The sequence below is a fragment of the Phocoena phocoena genome, chromosome 17 (genome assembly GCF_963924675.1).
Source record: "Phocoena phocoena chromosome 17, mPhoPho1.1, whole genome shotgun sequence".
Classification (NCBI taxonomy): domain Eukaryota; kingdom Metazoa; phylum Chordata; class Mammalia; order Artiodactyla; family Phocoenidae; genus Phocoena; species Phocoena phocoena.
The window spans coordinates 59,492,576-59,516,359 of NC_089235.1; the positions used below are offsets into that span (position 1 = coordinate 59,492,576).

Sequence of the window (23,784 nt, forward strand, 5' to 3'; positions counted from 1 at the left end):
TTTCAGTTGGCATAGCAATTTCTATTTTCATGATCTGAATACTCAAATATATCCAAACATCTTTTTAAAACTTTGATTTATAGCTCCTGGAAAGTTATAAATGCTTTTTATATTCATTCTACTCTAAAAAGTCTATTTCTGCTCATTTTAGAGCCTCACTAAAACAATAGATTTCAGGATAGTAAGATTCATTAAAAAGTTTCAAATGGAATGATTTACAAAAAATAGGGCACTTTAAACCAAGTCCTATTTTTTTGTAGCTGAAAGGGATTAGTTACAGTACAATTTCACACAACCCCATGATCAAGTGTGGAATTATACTTTAAAACTTAAGAGGACAATCTCTGCTTTGGGCACCATCCCTAAAGCACAATGGTTAACAAAGAAGACTGCCCGGTGCCGGTGGGAAAAGACGATTCACACTATAGATTAACTTGTCAGGCATTTTCTCCTGAGAAGTTCTCCTTTCCCTGACTTTCCACTGCTACTCAACAGTATTATATGCGCCAATATTGCACAAATCTGTTCTGGACTGTTAAAATAAACTTGGGGTACTTGTTTTCTCCATCAGAACACAAACACCATACAAGCAGTTTCCCTTAAAGATGAAATTGATAAATTTAAAATACCAGAAGACATGAAGAAAGAGGCAGGGACTTTGTACACACAAAAATCTAAATTTTCTTGAAGGGTTCTGTGTGCCCTACACATGGGGGCAATTTGTACACACTAGTGAAATGAACACTAGCTATAATGCTTCTAGCTGCTCAAATAATGTGGAACCTTGGTCCAGGTGTTGCAATGATATCACTGTACGGTTCTTCCTGTGTCAGCTCAATAGCTTGCTGCTTTTTAAGAACCAGGAAGCTGTAGAACTTTGCTGCAGCTTGCTTTCTGTTCGTGTTTCGACACAACTCAAGCAAGCTGATAGACTCAGCTCCAGTTTTAGCGAGAGCTCGCTGAAATAAAAGGAAGAATTAAATGAAAATAATCTACACAATGAAGTAGTAATTTTAAAAGGATACTACTTTCGGATACTGAAAAAAGTATACTGTATTGTATATTCTGTTGGGGGCTAGGAGTAGATTTTTGAACAGTACCAGGGTGTTTCTCACATTAAAAAAGGCAAGGGGACAAAGTTAACATTTGTTGGGGCAACCTAATATAGATGATTCATTTTTTCTAATTAATAAAATCTAATCAGTTCATCTATCAATTTCATCTAATTGATAACAGTAAAATCTAGCACCTACAGTTCTGAAAACTGTCAACTATCCTTTGAATTTATTTTAGGAGACCTGAGCACCTTGCCTGGTATTTCACAGACACTCAAGATACCTCCTCTGTATCTGACACATTAAGGCCCAAGGATAAATGACACTGTACAATGATTTGACAAATTTAGTGATTCAACCCATTAAATCTGCTCAACCAAAAGTAAGAAAATGTACACACACAAAGGAGCTCTGCTTTGCAGGGTAACCACGGGAAAGTGTTCACCTGGATGCTTTCCAGGCTTACTCTTAGCCCAACAGCGTATGTATTAAAAATAGTTTATAAATTTGCTCAACCAAAAGTAAAATGTACACAGGAGCTCTGCTTTGCAGGGTAACGACGGGAAAGTGTTCACCTGGATGCTTTCCAGGCTTACTCTTAGCCCAACAGCTTATGTATTAAAATAGTTTAAGGTGTGTGGTGTGGTTTTGCAAAAAGTTTCACAAAAGGTTTTCTGGTTATAGCATGTAATTTTTTTTTTTTTTTTTTTTTTTTTAAGGAAACACTGCCAAAAGCCTTTGATGAAATTTTTTCTCTAAGACTTTACCTGAAGACCATGAAGCATCTGCTGAGTCCTCTTGTTCCATCTTCTTTCCTCTTGATCCTGATCACCCCCTGAGGCATCTTCATCCTGAGTGAAAATGACCCCCACACAAAAACTGACAAAACTGCTACAAAATGAAGCATTTCCGTATCTCCTGAAAGCTCTAAATCGTGTGCATTTTGACTAATGGAAAAATCACTTAGCATCTAGTTCAACATCCTTCTTAAATTACAAAAGGAAATCCTCTGTACCTGCAAGCAGTTAGCTGAATATATGACTCTGTACTGGTCTATAAGTGTGTGATCTACACGGTCTGGTCCATGGACTATCGCTGGTTGGCGAGCTATGCATTTCCGGCCCTTGCTAAGGTAAGAAACTTAAGCAAGGAAATAAACCGACTATGTCACTAAGCATACTGTTTATTTTAACTGAATGTATATTTATGTATTTTTTTTTGTAGCATAATTTTCTTTCTGGACGATGGTATTCCAGAAAATTCCTAATCTCACTATGGACCACTACCAAAGAGCCTGCAGACTAGCAAAGATGAGTAAGTAATACTGTTCCATACAGTGTTTTAAAAGCAATGGGCTATAATTTATAATATATATTTAACTGGAGTGGCGTGGCTGCCAGTCACCTCCCACCTACAAGACTGTCTTAAGTTGGCATGGGGCAACAGCTGAGATGCTTCCAGGCTATGCTGCAACTATCACTACATCCAAAGAACCAGGAGTTAATAACAGCTTAACATATATTACATATATTAGAAAGTATAATTTTAAATGCTGATTGAACACTAAGGCTGAGATACTCTAGCACACAGGCTGGAAGAGCTTTGGGGCTACATTCTGACTTTAAAACAGTGTAAGGCTCGTGTTAAGCACTAAATGGTTATGAAGTCTATGCTGGCATAAATTATAAACACGACCAGACGGTAATGAAAATTAGAGGAATACACATTCTAAAATACAACCTTAAAGATCCAGGAAAAGAGGGAAAGAAAAAACTTGAACAGCCAAAGCATGCCCCAGGACAAACCACTCCAGTCTAATGAAAAAGCAAAATCCACACAAATAGATTAGAGGCAGATGCTAATAGCTGACCACACAATAACAAAAGCAGCTTACAAACAATTCAGAAGTCAAGAAATCAGTGAAAGGGCAAGTCCCATATCCTTGAAAAGCCCCCAAGGGACCAAATGAGAGAGAACACAGCACAGCATCTGAAGTTCTTAATGATGGTCTAGATCACTAAGTTCTGCTTATATTCAAAAATTTTTCATCACTCTGATGCTCCACCACAATGAACTCAGCTCCAAGGTGAAAAATAGTAAAAGAGCTGGTTGAAGATTTTCGCTAAACCTAGACTGGGAATTGATTCATCAGATCTTTTTTTTACAACGTTTCCTTACCTCCTCCTCTTCATCATCTTCTTTCTCCTTCTCTTTCTCCTTTTCTTTTTCTGGTAAAAGTTCTAACTCTGGAATTAATTGACAAATATTTGGAGGCTCTTCTGGGGGCAGCTCTACAGGAGGTATTTCCATCTGCTCTACCTGCTGAGGCTTAAAGCAATAAAGATAAGGCAATTTCAGATGCACATTTTCAGGGTAGCTTCTCTTAACTATGCAAACATGCATGTAGTTGCTGCAGTTTTCAAAATGGAAAGAAATACTTTATCTTCACACTTCCTCATAATCAAAACCTGATTACACATCTTGTTCTTTTACTGTAAAGCCACAACATTAAAGTACTTTACAAAGGAAATTAATCCATTCATTATCTTAGAACAAAAGTGTTTTGTTTAATTCTATGTTAGGAATTTGCAAACAAGAAAAAACCCTCAACACTTTCTGTATTAGCATTTTAGGACTAAACAGAACCCACTGACTCCAGGGCAACGCAAAAAGGCTCGATCGTTAATTAGCCTGGTACTGTCGACCATTGCTGTATAAGGGCTACTGCAACTCAGCCTGAGCTCGAAATAAGAGCCTTTGTGCTCTTCCAGCAGCAGATATTAGGAATGAGGAGACTATTTTTCTGGGTCCATTTCTTGAATTTCTTTCTTCTCGGACTTAATAGTAACACATGAGAACATTAAAAGAGTGACAAGGGAACAACTACCCGGAGAGTGGTACTAGAGTAACCCACTAATTACTTGTTCCCGTTCCTGAACTCAAAAACGCTTTTTTTTTTTTTTTTTTTTTTTACAACTCCTTACCATCAGAGGGCATAGAGAACTAGTTGTTAAAATTGGCAAAGAATATTCTTTTGCCAATGTCTTGATGATGGAGGCTGAACCAAGAGCCTAAGGTACCGAAAAGCCTCCCTTTGCCCAGAGTTAATTTATTCTATAGACCTAAGCTTGGGAAGCCTTAAACCAGACCACCTCCTTCCTTTATCCTCAGGATAGGAACACGAAGTGAACTTAACGGTAGCCAGTCTGAATGAAGTAGCAGGACGTTGCTTTACCTTTTTTCAGCAACTGGAGGAGTACGTAAGAGAGCCTAAAACTGCTTAGTATTAAAGACATACAGGAGTATTTATAAAGAATAACCAGAACCCGGAAGAGAATAGAGTCCAGGAATAAACCTATGCATATAGCACAAAGCAGCATCCAATGAGGAAAGGACAATCTCTTCAATAAATGGTGTTGGGAAAACTGGACAGACACATACAAAAGACTAAAATAGAAGAAAACACTGGTGATAAGCTCATTGGTCCTGACGACTTTTTGGATTTGACACCAAAGGCAAAAATAAACAAGTAGGACTTCATCATATCTGCAAATCATAAGAGATTAATATCCAAAGTATATAAAGAATGCAACACAATTTAAGAGCAAAACAAACTGATTAAAATGGGCAGAGGATCTGAACAGACATTTTCCCGAAGACAGCAATACCGATGGCCAACAGGTACATGAAAAGGTGCTCAACATCTCTAATCAGGGGCACGTAAATAAGAACCACAATGAAGCATCACCCAAAAAACAAGAGATAACAAGTGTTGGCAAGGATGAGAAAAGGGGAACCTCTTGCACTGTTGGTGGGAATGTATATTGGTGCAGCCACTGGTTATCCAAAGGAAATAAAATTGCTATCTGAAAAAGATATCTCTGCACTTCCATGTTCACTGCAGCATTATTTATAATAGCTAAGCTATGGAAACAACCTAAGTATCCATCAACACATAAATGGATAAAGAAAATATACGTGCACAACGAACTATCATTCACCGTAAGAAGGAAATTCTGCCTTTTGTGACAACAGATGGACCCTGAAGGCATTATGCTAAATCAGAGAAAGCTCAATCCTGCATGATAGATATATCACTTACATGTGGAATCTTAAGTATCTTAAAAAGCTCACACTCACAGAAGCAGCGAGTAGAATGGTGGTTACTAGGGGGTGGGGGAAACGAGTAGAAGTTGGTCACAGTCAGTTTTGGGGATCTAATACACAGTATGCTGATTACAATTAACAATACAGCTGTCCCTCAGTATCTACAGGGGACTGGTTTCAGGATCCCCTGTGAATACTAAAGTTTACAGATGCTCAAGTCTCGTACTGCAGACAGCCCTCAGTATACATCCATGGATAAGGAGGTTCAACTATATACTATGTACTTGAAAGGTGCTAAGAGTAGATCTTAAAAGTTCTCGTGACAAGAAAATCTAATTCTGTGAGGTGATGGATGTTAACTGAACTTACCATGGTAATCATTTCACAATATATACATCTATCAAATCATTATATATTGCACGCCCGAAACTAATACAATTTATATATGTCAATTATATCAATAAAAGCAGAGAAAAAATGTTCCATCTTGCTGACAAAGTTATTATTAGCAGGAAGTTTGTTTCATTTTACTCACAGCGTACTTAACAGGTTCCATATGCTGCTTTACTTAGTCTATCTAGACTGTCAGATTCACCATGGGCTAATGTTTGAGAAGTAAAATAAAAACCAGAACCAAGTTCAGAGTCAAGGATTCCACATTAGCCAAGGATGCTCACTTTAGTCCACTGTCCACTGTGAAGCCGAGTCAGAAAAACCAAAAACTCCTAAGAACACCTCCCACTTACAGGACATTGTGTTTTGATCCTCAGCTGTCATTCTTTCTGGACCCATTCCTTACTATTTTCTGCCCAAACCAAGACACTTCAAAAGGTCTCCTTAAATAACACTTGCTATTACTAGGGATCTAAAACATTGCCCGCACACCCACACCCCAAACATCTTGGAGAGCTGTGCTTACAGGGATCATGGGTTCTGGGTCCATCTGTCCCACTTTTCGCTTAACTCCCTGAGGTGGTGGTGGAGGCATGGCTGACTCATCCAGGTTTGTTCTGCTGGTCTCCATTGACTCCTGGAGGCGGCTTGGCTCTTCCAAAATGGGCTCATCTGCAATCGATCATATGAAGAGGGGACAACGGTCATACAGTCCTCAACATTCTAGAACCATTTAATACTAATATGCTAAGAGTTTCCCTAACGAAGAAGGCTGAATAAAATTTTACCTCCACAAAGGTTACTAAATTTATAATACATTTAAAGGTGGGAAGAGGTTTTGAGAAGGACACGTCCCACCTCCAGTCCAAGGCAGGACAACCCTTTAGCAGACTATCACTCGGCCAAGTCCTAGACCTCAGACCTTTCTGAAAACAGAAAACTTCCCAGCTAACAAAGGAATATAAGGCATGTATTTCTCTGTCCAAAAATTTGAGAATACGTCTTTGTTCCTGATTTCTTTTACTTTGGCAATATATATAGGTAAATTCTAAGCCAATGTTCACTGCGATTGTATCCGGGAACTATCCCAGTGGAACAGACCGATGACGTCACGCTGCTGCTGCTGAGGCTGCTGGTCCTCTCTGGGAACCTCCGGATTTTCGAATTCTTTGAGGAATTCATCCAAATTATCAGCCTCTCCTCCTTTCCTCCTTTTTCTAAGATCTTCTGGTACTAGTGGTGTAAGACAGCGTGTAAACAGCTATTAAATAAAGAAATAAATATCAATTATAAAATCTCTACTATAAATCACACGAACCGAAAACCTGCCACTGGCATTACTATTTTCCGTAAGTATGTTTTAACTATCTGTATATATATTTAGCATGATTTCTACTTAATGCTATATTCATGCTTCATTCTACTTTATAATTTGAAATCCTCTGTAAAAATTTTCACTTGCAATTTTAGAAAAGTTGAGAATGAAATTTTTAACCATTGTCTGTCTCATAACTTGGAGATAACCCTAAAGTTCTAAATTTATTTACCTGCAGTTTATTTTCATATTCATACACTTAAAACAATCTAACTGAAATCATACCCAACAGCTTTGCATAGTGCCTTTTTCACTTAATATTGTACAGTAATTTCATTAACTGTCATTTCTTGTATTTTTAATGATTGAACATTCCACTGAGTGGAAGTAAATATATATGCCACACTTGAATGATTCTTCAATATTTTAAGTTTCGTTTAACTGTAAATAATAATTAATGAACATCTTTATAGAAGTGGCTTTTTCCATATTTTGAATTACTCCTTAAGAAAAATTCCTAACATTGAGACCACTGAGTCAAAAAAAAAAAAACAACCCCACTTCAAAACCTTCTTCCAAATGATTCTACGATTGTGCTTCCAATATACAGCAGTTTTACCAAAGCCTTGCTGCTTTAAACACTTTATAGTAAAAATCAATTGGTTCTATGATGCCTCAGAACTTTGCTTTAGAATAGTCTGGAACCTGAAGTGAGCAGAAAGGGCCTGTAAGTGAAAAAAAACTCTCATAAAGCCAGATTTCTGTACTGTGGGAAAAGTAGAACGACCCCTTGTTTTAGCCAGAAAGCAACATCTAGATTGCAGACTGGAACCACAGTACACACTAAGGCAACAGAAGTGGTAACGTATCATAGAAAGTTGAGAGAACTGTCATTAAAAACATCAGTGGCTTTTTAGAACAGTGAAGATTAACTCTACATCTTTTAGAAATGCAGGTGTCACTTATCATGATCTTTCAGATCAGGTTTATGTTCAGTATACTGTTGTTTAAGGGAGGGAAAAAAAAGAGAAGGTGCTGTATCACTGAGCAATACCTGATCAAAAATGATTCAAACAAAAGTTTCTTTTAAAAAATGATCAAAATCTATATGAAATTTAAAATTCTGCAAACTATATTACCTTCAGTAGTCTGTTATTCCACAAAGGCTGAGCAGGTAAAGAGAAAAGTTTTTCCACTCCCCCGGTCTCTTTCCACATCATCAATTTCTTGGTGGGTGGCGCCAGATCCAAAGTAGTAACAATATCGGAGTAATCACTAAGCTGGGCTCTAATCGTCTTGCTATCCAACTCTTTGACACTGTCAACAATTAGCTTCCTCTTCCTCTTGGCTTTTGTTTCTTTGACTGGCATGATATAAGAAAATAAGGTCATTTTTTCTGAGGCCAGCATGAAACATACAACTACCAGATTTGGTCTCATTATATTCCTGCTTTTCTAAACACCTTGAAGAGAAGTTAAGCTTTCGTGAGAGTAGAATCTGTTTTAAGTGATGTTTCCCAAGTACCATATAGAGGCTAGCGTACAATAGGTATTCAATAAAAATTTGCTGAATGAATGAATGCTGACTTTTAGCACAAAATGAGCAAAATAATGGCAAGAGCCAATTCATTTTTGCCCATGTAGCTTTATATTGTAAACACATCACACTTGGTTCAGAGTTGGGCTCGAGTCCTAGGTTCTGCCACTTATTAAGTGAGTGACCATTAAGAAAAGTTAACTTCATTTTGCTAACCTCTTCATTTTCTCATTTGAAATATGGCCAACCACTTATAGGGGATTGTAAAATATTTAGTATGATGTCTGACATAGATTGAGGACTCCATAAAAGGTTGCAACTACTATGATTTTTATTGGAAAAGTTACAATTCATATATGGCAGCTGCACAAGCAGCTTGATAAAGTGAAACAAGCCCAAACCCAGTCAGATGAACCCAGAACTCCATCCTGTACACTCTTTGTATCCTCATTTCTAATCCTTACTAAACTCTTACAAAGAGGTAACATTATCTCAATTTCTTAAGATACAGAAAAGCTCATGGTATTAAATAAATTCCTCAAGATTTCATTGTCATACATGTTATATACCCCATAGGTTTTTAAAATACTCATGTGGTTCAAAATTCAAGATTCAAAAAGATGTTATACAGTGACAGCCTCTGTCCAGGCCCTGTCCTCCAGCTACTGAGTTCCCTTCCTTGAAATTAAAAAGTTCAAGTTTTTGTAACAGCTGGCTAAGCTCAATTATCCTATTTTAAACACTGCAGTATATGTCCCTCTTACCTTGTTTATAGATCTCTGTAATATCTGTCAATAATATAGTATATAATTTACTTAATTACCCATGTTCCCCTATTATTTAAGTTCCACGAGGATAAAGACTTGTTCATTTTTATATTTTTAGTTCCTAAATATAGCTACACAGTAAGTACTCTTTTTAAACCAGAAGCCCAAATCAGAATTTTTGGTGATCAGATTCTAAGTAGGAAACCCAAAAAGTTAATCTTGTTTTACTTAGAAGTAATAACAGTAACTTGAATTATACTGTAAATGACTTAAAGTATTCTACCCCATTGCATCCACACACCATCTAGAAATTTTAAAGTTTCACATCCAAATTACATACTGCCTCTTTTACTCAGAAGCAGCACCCCCCAATTAAATATGCTCTGCTGTGCTTCTTAATAAGCAGTATAAGAAAAATACTGATTTTAGAACCTTTGATATTTCCAGTTAAAAGTATTTTTAGATTTTCCCAGATTGTAGCCCAAACCATACACAGAATCTAGAATTTTGGAAGATAACTGATTAGTCAATCTTGTACTTTACTGAAAAATGCCTTGCAGTGCTGTTACACTTGTGACCTGTTGGCATTTTTGTAACCCCCAAAGACTAAGATATTTATTAGCAGAAAGCTTGTTCCATACTTTTATTTCACAGCAACTTGTAAAGATACTCTGTAAGATATTCGAATTATAAGTGAATTAAAGTTTCCATTATAGATGACTAACAAAGGAGAAAAGAAGTTTAGTTATATTTAAAATGAACAGCAGATTAGTGGACATGAGCCAGAACTAGAAAAAGTTCTAAGTCAAAAAGTTTGTTTGCTCACCAGTGATATCAATAGGTTCCAAGGCAAACGCTTCTTCCTCATTTGGAACAAGTGTTGTTTGATCGGTCATAGTTGGCATCGGTTCGACAGGATCCACTGAATCAGGACTATCAGGCCCACCCACTATAAAAGCAGAAATTTGGTCACAAAAGGCTTGGCTATTTAATAATATATATCCAGCAAATGAGGGGGAAAAAAATCCCTTTGAGTAACTGAAAGAAACCCATGGGTTCCAAAGAAAAAACACTTTTCTAGTTATAAGGAGGTCTCTCCAGTTGACCTATTGCCCAAAAAAGGGGGCAGAACACAGGGTTAAAGAGACTCAATCTAAGCACTGTTTTTAAGGAGATTTACAGCTTATTAAAAGCTGAAACTTTTACTTTTTGGTCTTCTACAGTAAATATCTTTTTGGATGCCATCCATCATGCCCAGGATCACTGAACACGAAACGCTTACTTGACACATTATCATCCTCATCCATATCATCGTGCGCAGGCTGTTCTGGCAACATCACCCCCGCCTCAGACAGGGCAGGGGGGTCGTCAAAGATACCGCCGTCATTATTGCTAATAAGTTTGTCATCTGAAATAGGGAATGTAATTTAGTTACAATTTGAAAAAGAAATGCTAAAAGAACAATAGCCAATCACTGGAAAAATGTTAAAATGGATTAAATTTAAAAATTTAAATCTGTATTCAATATGCATCTGTTCTCTTCAAGGTAGTATACAAAAGTATAAAACACTTAACATATGAAAAAAAAATCTCTTAATTTTAAAACATATATTTACTTAAACACAAACAGAGCACTTCGAAGAATTAGTAAAACTTAAAACTCCAAGACAAGCAGTTTTAAACAAAATTAGGTATTGTTAAAACATTTTTAGGCTACAGGTTTACAGAAAACTTTTACTGAACCAACTGGTGACAAGTCACACATATATACCTAGAGAGATGCTCAGGACTAAGAATTAGCAACTGCTCTAAAACCCCGCAACTAAATAAAGAAATTATGTTAGAATAATCACCTTGTTGTGACTTACCTAATATACCACCATCATTTCCTTCTCCAAAATTGTCATCCTTATATTGGTCTTCATATTCTAAATGGTTAATCTTCTCATTCAGATTGCTGGTGCTCTGTTCAGGCTCTAATAGGAGGTTAGAAGCACCAGTGCTCACTAACATGTCATCATCCTCGAAAGCGCTACCTTCTCTCATTATTTCACGATCATCCATTCCAAAGTCACCTAAACAAATTTTAGTTGGTCATTAGTTGAAAAAAAGTTAGAAACATCACCGAATCAAAAGAAAATGGCTAATGATTTATTTTAATTATAATGTCACATTTGCTTACTGAAGTCTTATTTATCTTTGAATATTAAAACATCTAGTTTAAACTTTAAATCTTTATCATATTTCATAAACTGATTCTGGTGCATAATGAGAAAATTCAAATATAAGATCCAAATTTAGGTTACCCTAAATATATTACATAACATAATTTTAACATTATAGCTAGTGGCTAATGATTTGTTTCTCTATTACCAAAATCATTTTCTTGTAGAATACTGATGTTTCCAACTTCTTCTCTCATGGTTATTTCTTCCACTCTACTCTGGTTCAGGCTGAACTGCTGGGCCACATCGATGTCACTTTAAGAGAATTTCAAATACAATGTAGTCTCAAGTCTCATTGTAATGTATTTATAAGGGAACACACATCTCAATTCTTTATATAAGCAAGAAAAAAAACCATACATACAACCTATGGAGCCTAAATATTTAATATTAAATAAATATACAATCCAAGAATCTAAATGATGTGGAAGTTAATTTGTATTTAAATTTTAAAACTGTTAATGACCAGCAAGCAAAATATAATATGTTGAAATCACTACATAAGGCAACATGGTATACAGTGCAAAAACTTAGGCATGGGTTTTCATCAGGGCCCTGCAACTTACAGGCTATGTGAACACTGAAGTTACTGTCTTTTCTGAGACTGTTTAGTACAAATGTGGAATACCATCGACCAAATTCAGAATGTAAATACTTCCAAACAAATCACCAGGTTTGTTCAGCAAATAAATGGCAAGGACAAACACACAAAAAACATGTAGCTCTGTTACAGGTTCTTACGAGAGACTTCTGAGACATATCAACCAAATGCAGGCTGGAAACTCTGTATAGACCGTAGCTGAAACAAAGCAGGGCGGGGGGAGCCTAAGCGTCAACTGGGGGCATTTCACTGCTGATTGTATATTATATTAAAGAATTATTGTAATTTAAAAAAACCTGTGGTAGTGTTATGGCTTTGTTTTAAAAATTCCTTGCCTCTAAAGAGATACATTCCAAGGTATTTACAGATGAAATAAAGTATTTGTTATTTGCTTTAAAATAATCCATTGTTAGAAGGTCAATTGGGGAAATACAGCTGAGACCTTGAGCAACGTGGGATTTAGGGATTTTGACCCTGAAGTCAAAAATCCACATATAACTTTACAGACAGCCCTCTGTAACTGTGGTTCTGCATCTACTAATTCAACCAACCTCAGACTGTGTAGTACTGTAGCATGTATTTAGTGAAAAAAAATCTGCACATAAGTAGACCCTCCCAGGTGAAACCTGTCTAAGGGCCAATGGTACACACGAAATAAAACTGGCTATATATTGATAATGAAAGAAGCTGGACGATCAGCTTCATAATATTTACTGGGGTTCATAATATTTACTAATCTCTCTACTGTTTAGCTATGTTAAAAAATTCCACCATAAAAATATTTTAAAAATAAAATAGTATAAAGAAAGGGAGGAAAAAGTAAAGCAACCAAATAGTGCCTAGCACTAATTAACACAATTAATGCAAAATAAATCATAAATTTACTCCTATAAATTAAAAGTCAAAGATCATTTTTTAAAAGAGCAGACAAATTTGTCAAAAAATAAATGGGGATTGGTGTAGAGGTTTTCTCGGATAACTGTGCTACTCAGTCACTTGGAAAATGACAGTCACTTCCCTGTCATGGTAATCATAGCTGAATTCTGAAGACTTGAGAAGAGGGAAACATACCACAGTATTCTGCTGTAATGGCCATCTCTGTACAACTTTCTCTTCTTAAATGTTGTGTGACAATGACCCTTTCTTGCTCTTTATAGAAAGTTATCTCATATGTTTATTAAAAAAAGAAAAGAACAAAAATTGTGGCTGAGTATAGCTTGGCCAAGATGATAAACTGGTAGATGACTTTAGTATAATACCTCTGAAAAAAAATCATGAAGCACCAGTTCAAGTTTTACTGATATCATTATGTAAAGCAAACAGCTAGACTGCCGTTCAGTTTACACAATGGCCTAAGCAAATCAGAATTCTCTTAGCTGTGTTAAAGCTGGCATCTTCTACATGATCTTACAGAAGAAACACTTCTAGGTTACGTTTCATATTTATATACTACCCTAAATGAAAGCACATGCATTCTAGCTACATGTTAACGCAATGTCAAAACATCCCAAGAAAACTATGCATTTGTAAGCCAATAATGTTTTTTGTACCCCAAGTCAAAAAAAAAAAAAAAGAAGAGAGAGAGAGACATACTCTAAGTCAGGCAATGGCTGATCAAAATCATGAAATTCTTCAGGTAAAGTAATAGCATTGTAAGCAGCTTCTCGATTTTCCTCAGGCAGGTCAACAACACCTGGAAAAGAAACGGTAAGCTTGAAGACCTGTGGCTACACCAAAGATTATCAAGGGGTCAAGGAAGGTAAAGTCAGTATAGGGAGGGAGGGAGACACAAAAGGGAAGAGATATGGGGACATATGTATATGTATAACTAATTCACTTTGTTATAAAGCAGAAACTAACACAAGATGTTAAAAAAAAAAAAAGTCAGTATAATTTCTTAAGGTTATATTCCAGAAGGGCTGATAATATTTGCAAAGTACCATTGAAGCTCAAGTACTTTTGTTTTTTTAATAATCATTAGCCACATTACTTGTGTTACAAGAGGTCAAAGCACTAATTATGCATTAAACTGAGAAGTCTTTAAAAGGACGTATCAACAAGTAAATACATATTAATAACAGTTTTCTAAATAAGCATGAAATTTATGAGGAAAAGGAATGACTGCAAAAAAATACCCCAAATGTTAAGAGGAACTGGTTATTTTAGGAAAGTGGGATTAAATTATTTCAATTTTCTTTACATTTTCCCCTATATTTTTCAAGTGGTCTGTAATAAAAATGCATTGCTTTAGAAGATAAAAAGAAACAAAACATGTTATTTAAGCAAAATACACTTAGTAGCCACATATAAGAAATCATCGGCCTCTGCCTAAAGTGTCATGGCCCCCGCCTAAATATTTTACTTTTAACCAAATCTTAGATCTCAAAGATTTCACTATTTATATATTAAAATAAATGGAAGTATAAGACTATAACAACAGTAGAAATTACGGTATAAGGCATCTCTCCTACACATTAGGATTATTTTAATCAGAATAAAATGTTGTCAAGGCTTTAAAAAATTATACAGTAGTAATTATGCAGGTGCAAGTTTGGTTGCTAGAGTCCAATTTAGAATCAACTATTACCTAAAACAAAACAACAACGAAGAACTATAGAGAACATTTAATAAAGTCTCAACAACTTAAGCTAAAAGTAAATTTGATTTTAAGACTACACTAAGGGCTTCCCTGGTGGCGCAGTGGTTGAGTCTGCCTGCCGATGCAGGGGACACAGGTTCGTGCCCCGGTCTGGGAAGATCCCACATGCCGCGGAGCGGCTGGGCCCGTGAGCCATGGCCGCTGAGCCTGCGTGTCCGGAGCCTGTGCTCCGCAACGGGAGAGGCCACAACGGTGAGAGGCCCGCGTACCGCAAAAAAAAAAAAAAAAAATACACAAATTATTCAGGAAAAAATTAAAATTCTAATATTTTCTTTCCTGAGCTTTTTAAAAATCACAGAACAATTAGTTTTCCACACTTCAACCTCTGATGATTGCTGAAAAAGGGGTTAAAAGAAAAAGGCAACTCCAAAGGATTAACAAAAAAGGTGTAACTGTCATAATTCCATATGTAGAACAAAAATAAAATCGGTTTTCTCCCTTGAAACACTGCCTCTCTAAGCTCTGCCCCGTTTTTAAGGGGTTCCCTGTACTGCAATTAAAACAAACTACGCTCATCTAGCATATCTGCTTAGCAGTTTTTAAACTAAACGTGATTAACTCCAAAGTTAAAAACAAAACAAAAAAGTCAACAATACCTGGCCGAAAAGCCATCTTTATCTTAATGAATGCTTCATTACAGTCTGCCAGGAGATATTTGGCTTTTCTGTGATAGATTCGAACTACTCCCAGTAAGAGATGTCCTGACGTTCGGAGTGCCATCTTCACCTGTGAATTAACATTACTCTAATTTATAAAGTTAATTTTCTGGATTTAGAGACTACTTCAAAGCTTGTATGTTGTGCAATTCATAGGCAATTTATATCTCTCCATACTTTTAACCATTCATCTGAAGTTACCTCACAATCATGTATATTTTATTTCTCACTGCCTTTACCTGTAAATTTCCTGAGTATACCCAAAGAAAAGACTGGCAGAAATTCATGAATGAATATAGATGTGAAGGTAGCTATGAAGCAAGTATTAAGGCAATCCATGAACTGCTGTCATTAGCACATTAAGAAGTATGTGGCACTTTTGGTTGCCAATCTAGAGTCATTGCTCCTTGCTGGCTAACTGAACTCTGATTTTATTTGGGAAGTGAAATGTCCCCAGTCTTGAAGGATGACTGTCTCATTCTTCTCTGTTGGTGCTTGTTTTTGAGCGGGCATGTAACCCAGTTCAGCCAACGAGAAGTGTCAAGTAGGTCAGAGAATTTCTGAGAAAGATTTTCCCAATTAAAACAAAACAAAACAACGAACACCCCTCCCTTCCTTCTCCCCTTCCTGCACTGTGAGTAGGTGGGGCCTGTAGCTGCCTGCAGTACCCCCGTAACTGCAAGGCCGTCTGCATGAGGACAAGAAGCCACTAAACTAAGAAAGGTGAGTCCTTGGATGACATCTTTGAACGGCTGAACCTAGATCTTCCTATTTCTAAACTTCTAGTTAAATAAGACTGTTAATTTCCTTATTGTTTAAGCCACTTTTCACTGAGTTTTTATTACCTGACTGGAAAGCATACTAACTGATAAAGGATAATGGTATCCATCTTTCTTCACAAGAAAATACATTCCTCAGCCTGTATTTTATCAAGGTAGATCTTGATCAGTGCTTAGGGGGATCCAGTGTGTGGGATGAGACAGAGTAGTTGGAAAAGAATGAGAGAAGTAAATACCCAATCTAAATAGAAGGATTCAAAATTCCTCTGGTTATAATAAGAATTTTTTTTTTTAAGAACAAGAAAACATGAGCTCAACTTTACCAGATTGTTTTCCAGATAACACCATAAAAACATCAAATTTTTAAGTAGCAAAGAAAGCTGTTAAATATTTGCTTAAAGTTTAAATTAAATTATGCTTAGTACACTATGTTACTTATAACTTACAAATACAATGTGTTGTTTTATTTAATATGGGTATTCTCTATAGCAGTCTAGAATCCTATTTACAATAACTCAGGCTCTATATTTATGGTCACATCTCATAACAGCATAAATTATAAATTTACTGTTATAAATTCTTAAGTATCTGAAACTATAATAAATTTATAACTAAATCTAGGACTTATCTGATGATGAATCCCTGATATGAAAAATAATACCCAATTAAAATACTGCTCATAATGGAAAATGAGAATCTCCCTTTATGGTGTAGTCTTAGGAAATTTCAAATTACTGCTGACTGCACCTTCACCTAAGAAAAAAGGAGGGAAAAAACCCCCAATCTTGGCATGCCATTATCTTGTCCAGAATTAGCAACTTTTAAAAGGTGGTGTTTAAACAAAAACATGGAGATACAGAGAAGAGAGTAGTGGTTACCTTAGGAGAAGGGTATGGGGGAAAGGCAAAATGGCTAAAGGGGATCAACTGTATGGTAATGGATGAAAACTAAATTTTTGGTGGTGAGCACACTGTGGGGTATACAGAAGTAGAAATATAAAACCTATATAATGTTATAAATCAATGTTACCTCAAAGTAAATTTCTTAAAAATGCAGATAATAAAGTAGTCACCTCATTAAATAAAAAGGTGGTCTTTGGGCTAAGTCTTTCTTTCTGGATTAGTTTGGTTCAGAGTTCAGTCCTGGAATAGGTAAAATGAGGTGTGGCATTTCTGCTGTTGAACTAGCTCATGTTAAGAGTGGAGGTATAATCAAGAACACAGGCTATACATCCAAGGAAAACTCTGATCTGCAGGGATTTAAGAGGGGCTGTTCCAACCAGAGACTGAGAGGGGAAGGGGGGAGAGAGAACGCATGCAGCTGCAAGGAGCAATTTGCCTGCCACTTGTTCTAAACGACTAAACCAACATTTCACCACAAGAACTGCACAACAAAAGCAGACATTAGAAATTTTCAGGTCAGCTCACCCTGTGGAGATATCTATTGTGATATATTCTATCACAATAAAACAAAATCAATCAATCAAATAAAAACACACTTAGAGATGGTTTTTAAAGTTGTAGTGTCCCTAATGGGGTACAAAGTACTCTGCACATATTATGAAAAAGTTTGTTATCCTTTTAAGCCAAATCACCCTCAATACTTGCTTATGGATGTTAAAGATTAGCCACACATATCAATTTCAAGAAAAGAGTTCAATTTCTCCTTTCTCCATTCACCTGAGTAAGCAGACCTATAAAAAGAAAATATCATCTTCTCAAACAATTCGACCAGCAGTGCACATTGGTGCAATTTCCCCACAGAACAATTGTTAATGCACATCAGAAATCTTAAAATAAGTATATCACCTGCTCCAATGATTATATTTCTAAACATCAACATTAAGGAAAGACAGAGAACAAAAGATTTTACTAGTAACAGTTACTAAATGGCTGTTTTTTAAAGAGAGGAAAACAAAAACTTGTAATCCTACCACCTAGAGAAACCTTTAGTAATATTTTAATATGCCTTCTAGGCTTTTATATATGCATAAACACAATTTTTCTTTTTGTGTGCATGTGTACACAAAAAACTGTATTATATTGTTTTGTAATGAGCCTGCAGCCCGGAAAAGCTCTGTTCAGGGCATTATCATAATTTTTAATGGTTGCATTATACAGACCAGAGGAATTAAATTCAAAAAATTTGGAAAAAATATGGATTATTTCCCTCCCTCCCAAAAGAAGCTAGTCAAACAAATCATACACAATCAAAATGATAAATTTCAGGTCCATAATCCTTTATATGAAGTCCTAGGGGCCAAATGTGTTTTGGAATTCAGAGCTTTTTGAATATTATAAAGGTAATGCAGTGCACATGCCGTTTATTACAACATTCCCAAGAGTGTCTGCAGCAGCTCCCCATAACCATACACATTAGTATTTCTACAGTGAATTTATGAAAACACAAATGACCTCACTTCAATTTTGGTCAAGTTGTGTTTCTGGGTTTTTTTGTGTATTTAAGTTCTGTGGATAAAAGACTATGACAATGTACAATGCAACCATTAAAAATGATGGCAGAGTTATGAACAGAGCTTTTCCTGAATGCAGTCCTGTTACAAAACTTACAGTGCAGTTTTTTTATACATGCATAAAAAAGGAGAAAAATTACATGTATAACACATGCACCCATAAAAGTCTAGAAGACATAGCAAAATACTAAAGATTTCTCTAGGTGGTACAACTACAGGTCACTTATTTTCCCGTTTGTAAAGTCTTCTAATTAGTATTGTCTTAGAAATAACATAATAGAAACATCTTTAACACCAATAAATTCTACACTATAACTCTAAAACCAGTTGAATTTCCATATACAGATAGAAATTTTATAATTTACTCTAATTCCAAATACAAACTTTCACTTCTCTCCTGTGAAACATTTATTTTCCCAGAAAACTTTTCTGAACAAGTCTCTGCTACATCCCACCTTTATTCCTGGGATCCCCTTGCTCCTTCAGCAGTAAAGAACTACTCTTATTTAACACACTATACCAGCATTGTCCAAACTGTAAATTCTAAGAGGAGCTCCCAAGGCTGATCCAGGGAGCTGCAATCTGGAATGCTTTCAAAATAGGAAAACTGGTACATGTATGTGTGTATGCATATGCATAAATACAAAGCCCAGGAAAGGACCTTTAAAACACAGATGTGGTATGTGTGTGTATGTGAATATATAAAAATTATATTCAAGGACTATACCTTTATTTTGAGATTAGCCCTTCATACATTTTTAAAGTCATCCTGTCTGTTCCTCAATGAAATGCTCATGATGTTAGTAGCTATAATTGTGACTGTTTGTTTGAATGGTATTTCCTTGGCAACACAAAAAACACATATTAAGTCATACTATTTGTGAAATACAAGGGTGGAAACCACTGCTTCAGAAGTTTCAGAGGATATCAATAAAATCTCCTCTAGAAACAGAGTAGTAAGCAAGGCAGATAAGGTAAGGACATTCATGAGGCTTCCATTCTAGGGGAACACAGTAATTAAATATTTAGGGAAAGATGGCCAAGTACAAAAGTTCTAGATGGGGAAAAGTTCTGGTATCTTCAAGAAACAGCAAGTAGGCCTGGGAGGCTGAGGTGGAGCAAGTGTTCTGGATACTATTTGCTACGTGGATAAAGTATCAATAGTTAGATCTGGCCCCTGCAACATTTTCTAATTAGTGGGTCCTTATTTTGAAAACTTTGTAAATTCCTCAATCAGGAATACCTATACACATATTTAGTATAAAAAACATCTAGAAAGTTAAATATAAAACATTTGGGTACTGCCCGACCATGCTTATCTGCCATTGAAAGAGGCAAATGAAGATATCTGTGTACTCAACAGAATTTTTAAAGAGAAGAGTATCAAATTGAAACTCTGGCTATGGATTTTCTTTACCTCCAATATACATCGGTGCCTACCTAAGAAGCTGTTTTTATAGAATTCTATTTCACACATCAATGAACAATCAACAAAGTGAATAAAAATATCAACATCAAACATACCTTCGGTGAGATGATACTCTCCACACTGCTCTCTAAATTACACTCAAACACATGGGCTTTGGTTAGCTTCTTATCCCAGTGGGCCGCTAGCCAAATTTTGGCCAGAGGCCCTCTTTTACTGAGGACAAAATGTGCGTAGAACATTGTTCTGGTTGACTATGAAACAGGAGGAAACCTGAAGGGGACAAAAAGTTAATGCAAACAACACCACATGAGAACTGAATTATTTATCAAGACATACAAGAAACCTGAAAATAAAAGTCTCCTATTCTTCTAAATATGAAAACTATGAAAGGCTTGAGTGAAGTATAGTATGCATATCTATTGTTTAATTTTGAGAAGGTAAGAAAAGATCCCCCCAAATGCTAAGCTGAAAGGAAAGGGGACAAGTCAGGTCACTTCCATGCCCTATTGTCATCTTAAAAGTGCTAGTTTGGTTTTTTTCCTTTAAGTAAAAACTGTCTTCAGAAAACTCTTCTTTTTGAAGTTCCATCAAGTGTTAATTCCATTCCTATCCTGATTACTAATTGTAAAAATAAGTCTGCTTCTGGCCAAAAGCCAGAAAATATATTCTTCATGACAAGAAAAGAATGTCCAAGAAAAAAAACACTCAGGCACAGATATTAATCAATGAGGAAATTTCCATGTTTAGAACCCCATTAAAAACTGAGATTCTTAGCTAAATGCATTATATCATAATTGCTACCTCATGACAAGCATTTCATATTTCACCAAGCAGATAAGTAAGTGGGTTGGCCCCATTTTACAGGTAAGCAGTTTTCAAAAGCTGAGCGTTAAAAAGATGAAGCATTGTATAGTTTTCTCAACTCAGGAATCTGGAAAGCACTTGATTACTAAATTCAGGACAATGATACAGTATACAATTTAACTCATGACTGAAATAGTCTTAGTAGAAACACAAGTATGTTATTCTTTTATTTTCCTTTTAGTAACCTAATGTATTAATACCTAAGAAAAAAAAAGGCAGCCTGCAAAACTCCAGCTTGGAGAGCATGTGAACGGTGTAAAAAGATAATTTCCCTTATATCATGTATTTTCCCTTTTCCACAGAAAACTTTAGAAAATCTATTTTGCCAACTGAATTTTTTCTGAAATGTCCGTAACACTAAAAAAAGGTAAGTCATGCTTTTACAGAAAGAAACTCAAGCACACCCAAAACACATGAAAACTAATTAAAATTTAAAAACTTTAAAATTTATGTCACACCTATCCCTTGCTCCCTACCATTCCTAAGTCCTGGCAACCACCGCTCTGTTCTTTACTCAAATTTTATCATTTTGAGAATGTTATATAAACGGAATCATACAGTATGTGACTTTTGGGAACAGCTTCTTGGATTCAGCATCATGATACAAATTCATCCAAGTGTTTGTTGCATGTCTTAACAGTATGTTCCCTTTCATTGCTGAGCAGCATTCCATGGGGGTGGTTATAGTACCACAATTTGCTTAGCCATTTACCTATTGAAGGACATTCGGTTGTTTCCAGTTTTTGGCTATTTCAAATAAAGCTACTGTAAATATTAGTGTACACAGACTTGGTGAATGTTAATTTTTCATTTTTCCAAGACAAATGTTCTGTGGTGTTATTGGACAGCATGATAAGTGTTCCTTTAGCTTTTAAAGAAACTTTTAACACTGCTCCTATCAAAACTCTAATGAGGTTTTTTAATAGCTACTGACAAGATTTTTCTAAAACTCATAAGGGAAGGCAAAAGACCCAGAATAGCTAAAAGTATTTTGAAAAAGAAAAATAAAGTGGGAAGAATCAGTCTACCCAATTTTAAGACTTATTATATAGCTACAACAGTCAATACTGTGTGAAGAGAAAGATACACAGATCAATCACAGATCAATGGAGCAGAGAACCCAGAAATAGATCCACACAATTAAGTCCAACTGATTTTTCACAAAGATGCAGAAGCAATTCAAAGAAGGAAGGCAGTCTTTTAGTCTTTGACAAATGGCGCTTGAGTGATCAGACATCACCCATAGGCCAAAAAAAAAAAAGACCTCAACCCAAACCTCACACATTATATAAAAATTAAGTCAAAATAAATCACAGACTTAAATGTAAAACTATAAAATTTTAAGGAGAAAACCACAAAGGAACACCTTTGATATCTAAAGCTTGTTAAGAATTTTTAGACATTGTACCAAAAACATGTCCTATAAAGGAAAAGAACCTAACATGAAGGAGCCCACTGAGGATGCAAAGACAAGACAGAAGATGGGAAAAAATATTTGTAAACCACATATCTGAAAAGGACCTGGATCCAGAATATATAAAGAACTCTCAAAACTAATAGAGTTGAAAAAATCCAACTAGAAATGGGCAAAAAAAAGAAAAAAGGACATTTCAAGGAAGAGAATATAGCAATGGCAAATTAAAAACAAGAAAGATGCTCAGCATCACTAGTCATTAGGAAAATGCAAATTAAGACCCAATAAGATATCACTGCACACCTCTTATAGGAGCTAAAATAAAACATAATGGCAACAGGAAGCAAATGCTGGTGGGGATACAGAGACGCTGCCATTTCTCATACACTGCTATTGGGAATGCACAATTTCTTTTGAATTAGCTTAAGAAAAAAGACCCAGAGTAAGTTAACTTGAATTTTCATGTTTTTACAAAGGGACTGTAAATTTTAAACAAGAAGTTTGCTTACTGTACTTTCAATTAAAAACTATACTCATTCTTTCCAATAAGGTACAGAAAATACATACATATTAGTTAATGTATCCCAGGCAAGAGATTTTATGCCTGTCAAAAATGTTTGGGAGGGGGCTTCCCTGGTGGTGCAGTGGTTGAGAGTCCACCTGCCGATGCAGGGGACACGGGTTCGGGCCCCGGTTCGGGAAGATCCCACATGCCGCAGAGCGGCTGGGCCCGTGAGCCATGGCCGCTGAGCCTGCACGTCCAGAGCCTGTGCTCCGCAACGGGAGAGGCCCACGCACCACAAAAAAAAAAAAAAGTTTGGGAGGGTGGTGCAAGAGTAATTCAGTCAGGTTTGCCTCATCTCCAGTTTCCATCACTTAATGGAATTTTCAATCTCTGAACCAGATGCTTCCAGGGGATCATTAATTCACACTAGGAAAATTTTCTCTGAAGAAAAAAATAAAATAGGCTTCATCAACTGCCTAATGATGTGAACTTTTTCTCTCAAATGTGGAGTTAAGAAAAGAACTAAGGAATACTAAACTAGGAAGAATTCGGATCAAATGCTCTAAGGTAAAAGCATTAAATAACAACACCTCAAGTGCACCTTCTATTCCACTGAGCAGATCAAAATTTGCTTCCTATAATCAAAGAGAGCCTCCTATGTTGCAGTGCTTCTACTTCAAGCCTTAAAGTTTGTTAGCATAAAAATTAAGCTGCCTCTACAGCATTATTAATATAATCTACAGGATTTTGTAGAAATCCAATATAGCTTTATGTTCTCAGAAATACAATCACTGTCATACACAATAAGCTCCAAGTATCACTATAGAAGATAGTCATGTTCCAAATAAGTAAAAAAAACTCTTACTATTTGGCTCCTAGATACATGTAAAAAATTCTGGAAATTTTAGAAATTGACACTGGCACGTCTCAACAGGTGTCAGCAGTTCATGGCCAGCACTTCAGCTGCTAGTCAAGAGTACCATGCCTAAAATATCTCAGCTATGCC

The 23,784-nt window shown here is 36.0% G+C and overlaps 1 protein-coding gene across 1 annotated transcript; it reads right to left on the minus strand.

The window, feature by feature from the left end:
- Positions 1 to 767: 767 nt before the first annotated feature.
- Positions 768 to 20,234, minus strand: RAD21 (RAD21 cohesin complex component). Its single transcript, XM_065895499.1, has 13 exons — positions 20,091 to 20,234; positions 15,255 to 15,384; positions 13,593 to 13,692; positions 11,547 to 11,653; positions 11,042 to 11,248; positions 10,456 to 10,581; positions 10,000 to 10,122; positions 8,010 to 8,233; positions 6,657 to 6,816; positions 6,082 to 6,227; positions 3,234 to 3,383; positions 1,823 to 1,906; positions 768 to 959 (listed from the first exon to the last, which is right to left on the minus strand). The coding sequence occupies exons 1-13, from the start codon at positions 20,232 to 20,234 to the stop codon at positions 768 to 770; spliced, it is 1,893 nt and encodes a 630-aa protein (XP_065751571.1).
- Between the last annotated feature and the right edge of the window lie 3,550 nt (positions 20,235 to 23,784).